The sequence below is a fragment of the Tachysurus fulvidraco genome, chromosome 3 (genome assembly GCF_022655615.1).
Source record: "Tachysurus fulvidraco isolate hzauxx_2018 chromosome 3, HZAU_PFXX_2.0, whole genome shotgun sequence".
Taxonomy (NCBI): domain Eukaryota; kingdom Metazoa; phylum Chordata; class Actinopteri; order Siluriformes; family Bagridae; genus Tachysurus; species Tachysurus fulvidraco.
In genome coordinates this window covers 3,450,687-3,458,186 of record NC_062520.1, presented here as the reverse complement: position 1 = coordinate 3,458,186, position 7,500 = coordinate 3,450,687, and the positions used below count along the sequence as shown (strand labels likewise).

General features: G+C 36.5%; 1 protein-coding gene across 7 annotated transcripts in view; it reads right to left on the bottom strand.

The window, feature by feature from the left end:
• Positions 1-7,500, bottom strand: part of ntng1a (netrin g1a) — a 197,376-nt gene that overhangs the window by 7,612 nt on the left and 182,264 nt on the right. For 6 of the 7 annotated variants that reach the window (XM_047811682.1, XM_047811683.1, XM_047811684.1 and 3 more), the window contains one exon: positions 1,992-2,126. The exons of the other annotated variant lie outside the window; for it this stretch is intronic. In XM_047811682.1, coding sequence (XP_047667638.1) covers positions 1,992-2,126 — 135 coding nt within the window. The remainder of the gene's footprint in view (positions 1-1,991; positions 2,127-7,500) is intronic. 7 annotated transcript variants of the gene reach the window in all.

Genomic DNA, 7,500 nt, shown 5'->3' with positions numbered 1-7,500 from the left:
GAGAGAGAGAGAGAAAGAGGAAAATATTCTGGGACCGAAATAGAGAGATGTGGCTAAGGAGAAGAAACAGCATGAGAGATTATCAGAGAAAAGAAAAAAGGAAAAAGTGTGAAAGAAAAAACAAAGAAGGGGAGATTAATGGGCGGGAAAAAAAAGGAGGTGTGAAAGGGAAGGAAGGAAGGAAGGAAGGATTGGGATAAAGATGAGTGAGATAGGGAAACAAGAACGGAAGAAAGAAAGTATGGAATATAAAGAAGGAAGGCAACAAACGAATGAATAAAGGAGCAAAAATCTTTGGGCTGCTGATCAGAAGGTTGTGAGTTGAATGTCAATAGAGGGAGAGAAAGGAAGAACATTAGAAAAAGGAGAGAGAATGAGAAAGAATGAGAGAGTGGGACAGAGGCAGACAGAAAGAGACAGAGGCACAGAGAGAAAGGAGGAACAAAGGAAAAGAGTGTAAAAAAAGAAAAATAAATGATTGAAATAAAGGAAAGAAAGGAAAGAAGGATAAGAAGTGATAATGTATGAAGAGAAAGAAAGTGAAGTGTTAAAGAATGAGCGGAAAAGAGGCAAATAAAGTTGGAAAATACTGGAAGAAATGAAAAAGAAGGACAAAAGAACAGGGGACAAAACAAGGAGAAATGAAATGAATGAATAACAGAGAGCTGTGGAGAGAGTGAGGGAAAAACAGAGGGAACAGAGAAAGAAAAACAGCAGCAGGAAGATCGAGAAATCGAGAATTTAAAAAGACGAATTAAAACGTGATGAAAAGTTACAAAGAAAGAAAAGAAAAACTAACGGAGTAAAGAACGGATGTTAAAAGGGAGAAAAGAAAAGCATTAAAGAACGTAGAGTGAGACAGAGTGAGGAAGAGAAACTGGGTGAGAGAGTGAGACAGGGTGAGAGAGTGAGACAGAGCGAGAGGGCGAGACAGGGCGAGAGGGCGAGACCGGGTGAGAGAGTGAGACAGGGTGAGAGAGTGAGACAGGGTAAGAGAGTGAGACAGGGTGAAAGAGCGAGACAGGGTGAAAAAGTGGGACAGGGCGAGAGGGCGAGACCGGGTAAAAGAGTGAGACAGGGTGAGAGAGTGAGACAGGGTGAGAGAGTGAGACAGGGCGAGAGAGTGAGACTGGGTGAGAGAGTGAGACAGGGCGAGAGAGTGAGACCGGGCGAGAGAGTGATGCCGGGTGAGACAGTGAGGCCGGGTGAGAGAGTGAGACAGGGTGAGAGAGTGAGACAGGGTGAGAGAGTGATGTCGGGTGAGAGAGTGAGACAGGGTGAGAGAGTGGTGCCGGGTGAGAGAGTGAGGCCGGGTGAGAGAGTGAGACAGCGTGAGGAAGAGAAACTGGGTGAGAGAGTGAGACCGGGTGAGAGAGTGAGACCGGGTGAGAGAGTGAGACAGGGTGAGAGAGCGAGACCGGGTGAAAGAGCGAGACAGGGTGAAAGAGTGGGACAGGGCGAGAGGGCCAGACCGGGTGAAAGAGTGAGACAGGGCGAGAGAGTGAGACAGGGTGAGAGAGTGAGACAGGGTGAGAGAGTGATGTCGGGTGAGAGAGTGAGGCCGGGTGAGAGAGTGATGTCGGGGGAGAGAGTGAGACCGGGTGAGAGAGTGAGACATGGTGAGAGAGTGAGACAGGGTGAGATAGTGAAACAGGATGAGAGAATGAGACAGGGTGAGAGAGTGAGACAGGATGAGAGAATGAGACAGGGTGAGAGAGTGAGACAGGATGAGAGAATGAGACAGGGTGAGAGAGTGAGACAGGATGAGAGAATGAGACAGGGTGAGAGAGTGAGACAGGATGAGAGAATGAGACAGGGTGAGAGAGTGAGACCGGGTGAGAAAGTGAGACCGGGTGAGAAAGTGAGACAGAAAGAACGTAAGAGAAGGAGAGTGATGAAAGAGTGAGACAAAGAGAGAAAGACAAAGAGTGAGACAAAGAGAGAGTGAGACAGAGAAAGAGTGAGACAATATAGTGTGCTGTACTACTTACATTTGCAGCCATTGTCCCATAAATATCCAGGAAGACACTGGTGACACTTACTGCCTGTCGCTCCGCTCTTACACTTACAGAACCCTGTGCCATTACACCGGTCAGTCTCTGAGCCCAACGGATTACAATTACAGTCTGCAGAGACACACACACACACACACACACACACACACACACACACACACAGCACAGATGCTCTGCATCGCATCATCACATCACCTCGGCTCATGAACTCATGACCTTCAGCCCTGAGTGTCGCTCTGATCCGCTATTATTACAGCCAAGCTTTGCTGCAGCGTTACTGTGTGACTGAGATGAGCTGGGAGATGGATGGAAGAAGAAGAAAGCTGCACACACACACAAACACACACACACACACACACACACACACACACACACACACACACACACACACACACACACTATAGAATATAAACATTCTTGCCCAGCAGTCCAGAACATGTGTGAAAGAAAGAAAGACCATAATTTATTTATATTTTCCTTCTTATGTTTAATATTCTAAAGACAGAAGAAAATAAACTCTTCTTTAATATAGAAAAATTTAACAACCAGACTGTTATTATTATTATTATTATTATTATTGTTATTATTATTATTATTATTATTATTATTATTATTATTATTATTATTATTATTATTATTGTTATTATTATTATTATTATTATTATTATTATTATTGTTATTATTATTATTATTATTATTATTATTATTATTATTGTTATTATTATTATTATTATTATTATTATTATTATTATTATTATTATTGTTATTATTATTATTGTTATTATTATTGTTATTATTATTATTATTATTATTATTATTATTATTATTATTATTATTATTATTAAATAACACTCACTGTCACTACTATTACTGTTAGTGTTATAACACTCACTGTTACTGTCAATACTATTACTGTTAGTGTTATAACACTCACTGTTACTGTCACTACTATTACTGTTAGTGTTATAACACTCACTGTTACTGTCACTACTTTTACTGTTAGTGTTATAACGCTCACTGTTACTGTCACTACTATTACTGTTAGTGTTATAACACTCACTGTTACTGTCAATACTATTACTGTTAGTGTTATAACACTCACTGTTACTGTCACTACTATTACTGTTAGTGTTATAACACTCACTGTTACTGTCACTACTTTTACTGTTAGTGTTATAACACTCACTGTTACTGTCACTACTATTACTGTTAGTGTTATAACACTCACTGTTACTGTCACTACTATTACTGTTAGTGTTATAACACTCACTGTTACTGTCACTACTATTACTGTTAGTGTTATAACACTCACTGTTACTGTCACTACTATTACTGTTAGTGTTATAACTCACTGTTACTGTCAGTATTATTACTGTTAGTGTTTTAACGCTCACTGTTACTGTCACTACGTTTACTGTTAGTGTTATAACACTCACTGTTACTGTCACTACTATTACTGTTAGTGTTATAACACTCACTGTTACTGTCACTACTATTACTGTTAGTGTTATAACACTCACTGTTACTGTCACTACTATTACTGTTAGTGTTATAACACTCACTGTTACTGTCACTACTATTACTGTTAGTGTTATAACTCACTGTTACTGTCAGTATTATTACTGTTAGTGTTATAACACTCACTGTTACTGTCACTACGTTTACTGTTAGTGTTATAACACTAACTGTTACTGTCACTACGTTTACTGTTAGTGTTATAACACTCACTGTTACTGTCACTACTTTTATTGTTAGTGTTATAACACTCACTGTTACTGTCACTACGTTTACTGTTAGTGTTATAACACTCACTGTTACAGTCACTACTATTACTGTTAGTGTTATAAGACTCACTGTTACTGTCACTACTATTACTGTTAGTGTTATAACACTCACTGTTACTGTCACTACTATTACTGTTAGTGTTATAACACTCACTGTTACTGTCACTACTATTACTGTTAGTGTTATAACTCACTGTTACTGTCAGTATTATTACTGTTAGTGTTATAACACTCACTGTTACTGTCACTACGTTTACTGTTAGTGTTATAACACTCACTGTTACTGTCACTACGTTTACTGTTAGTGTTATAACACTCACTGTTACTGTCACTACTATTACTGTTAGTGTTATAACACTCACTGTTACTGTCACTACTTTTACTGTTAGTGTTATAACACTCACTGTTACTGTCACTACTATTACTGTTAGTGTTATAACACTCACTGTTACTGTCACTACTATTACTGTTAGTGTTATAACACTCACTGTTACTGTCACTACTATTACTGTTAGTGTTATAACACTCACTGTTACTGTCACTACTATTACTGTTAGTGTTATAACTCACTGTTACTGTCAGTATTATTACTGTTAGTGTTTTAACGCTCACTGTTACTGTCACTACGTTTACTGTTAGTGTTATAACACTCACTGTTACTGTCACTACTATTACTGTTAGTGTTATAACACTCACTGTTACTGTCACTACTATTACTGTTAGTGTTATAACACTCACTGTTACTGTCACTACTATTACTGTTAGTGTTATAACACTCACTGTTACTGTCACTACTATTACTGTTAGTGTTATAACTCACTGTTACTGTCAGTATTATTACTGTTAGTGTTATAACACTCACTGTTACTGTCACTACGTTTACTGTTAGTGTTATAACACTCACTGTTACTGTCACTACGTTTACTGTTAGTGTTATAACACTCACTGTTACTGTCACTACTTTTACTGTTAGTGTTATAACACTCACTGTTACTGTCACTACTATTACTGTTAGTGTTATAACACTCACTGTTACTGTCACTACTTTTACTGTTAGTGTTATAACACTCACTGTTACTGTCACTACTATTACTGTTAGTGTTATAACACTCACTGTTACTGTCACTACTATTACTGTTAGTGTTATAACACTCACTGTTACTGTCACTACTATTACTGTTAGTGTTATAACACTCACTGTTACTGTCAATACTATTACTGTTAGTGTTATAACACTCACTGTTACTGTCACTACTATTACTGTTAGTGTTATAACACTCACTGTTACTGTCACTACTATTACTGTTAGTGTTATAACACTCACTGTTACTGTCACTACGTTTACTGTTAGTGTTATAACACTCACTGTTACTGTCACTACGTTTACTGTTAGTGTTATAACACTCACTGTTACTGTCACTACTTTTACTGTTAGTGTTATAACACTCACTGTTACTGTCACTACTATTACTGTTAGTGTTATAACACTCACTGTTACAGTCACTACTATTACTGTTAGTGTTATAACACTCACTGTTACTGTCACTACTATTACTGTTAGTGTTATAACACTCACTGTTACTGTCAATACTATTACTGTTAGTGTTATAACACTCACTGTTACTGTCAATACTATTACTGTTAGTGTTATAACTCACTGTTACTGTCAGTATTATTACTGTTAGTGTTATAACACTCACTGTTACTGTCACCACTATTACTGTTAGTGTTATAACACTCACTGTTACTGTCACTACTATTACTGTTAGTGTTATAACACTCACTGTTACTGTCACCACTATTACTGTTAGTGTTATAACACTCACTGTTACTGTCAATACTATTACTGTTAGTGTTATAACACTCACTGTTACAGTCACTACTATTACTGTTAGTGTTATAACACTCACTGTTACTGTCACTACTATTACTGTTAGTGTTATAACACTCACTGTTACTGTCAGTATTATTACTGTTAGTTTTATAACACTCACTGTTACTGTCACTACGTTTACTGTTAGTGTTATAACACTCACTGTTACTGTCACTACTTTTACTGTTAGTGTTATAACACTCACTGTTACTGTCACTACTATTACTGTTAGTGTTATAACACTCACTGTTACTGTCACTACTTTTACTGTTAGTGTTATAACACTCACTGTTACTGTCACTACTATTACTGTTAGTGTTATAACACTCACTGTTACTGTCACTACTATTACTGTTAGTGTTATAACACTCACTGTTAGTGTTATAACACTCACTGTTACTGTCACTACGTTTACTGTTAGTGTTATAACACTCACTGTTACTGTCACTACTATTACTGTTAGTGTTATAACACTCACTGTTACTGTCAGTACTTTTACTGTTAGTGTTATAACACTCACTGTTACTGTCAATACTATTACTGTTAGTGTTATAACGCTCACTGTTACTGTCAATACTATTACTGTTAGTGTTATAACGCTCACTGTTACTGTCACTACTATTACTGTTAGTGTTATAACACTCACTGTTACTGTCACTACTATTACTGTTAGTGTTATAACACTCACTGTTACTGTCACTACTTTTACTGTTAGTGTTATAACACTCACTGTTACTGTCACTACTATTACTGTTAGTGTTATAACACTCACTGTTACTGTCACTACTATTACTGTTAGTGTTATAACACTCACTGTTATGTCACTACGTTTACTGTTAGTGTTATAACTCACTGTTACTGTCAGTATTATTACTGTTAGTGTTATAACACTCACTGTTACTGTCACTACTTTTACTGTTAGTGTTATAACACTCACTGTTACTGTCAATACTATTACTGTTAGTGTTATAACTCACTGTTACTGTCAGTATTATTACTGTTAGTGTTATAACACTCACTGTTACTGTCACTACTATTACTGTTAGTGTTATAACACTCACTGTTACTGTCACTACTATTACTGTTAGTGTTATAACACTCACTGTTACTGTCACTATGTTTACTGTTAGTGTTATAACACTCACTGTTACTGTCACTACTATTACTGTTAGTGTTATAACACTCACTGTTACTGTCAATACTATTACTGTTAGTGTTATAACACTCACTGTTACAGTCACTACTATTACTGTTAGTGTTATAACACTCACTGTTACTGTCACTACTATTACTGTTAGTGTTATAACACTCACTGTTACTGTCAGTATTATTACTGTTAGTTTTATAACACTCACTGTTACTGTCTTTACGTTTACTGTTAGTGTTATAACACTCACTGTTACTGTCACTACTTTTACTGTTAGTGTTATAACACTCACTGTTACTGTCACTACTATTACTGTTAGTGTTATAACACTCACTGTTACTGTCACTACTTTTACTGTTAGTGTTATAACACTCACTGTTACTGTCACTACTATTACTGTTAGTGTTATAACACTCACTGTTACTGTCACTACTATTACTGTTAGTGTTATTACACTCACTGTTAGTGTTATAACACTCACTGTTACTGTCACTACGTTTGCTGTTAGTGTTATAACACTCACTGTTACTGTCACTACTATTACTGTTAGTGTTATAACACTCACTGTTACTGTCAGTACTTTTACTGTTAGTGTTATAACGCTCACTGTTACTGTCAATACTATTACTGTTAGTGTTATAACGCTCACTGTTACTGTCAATACTATTACTGTTAGTGTTA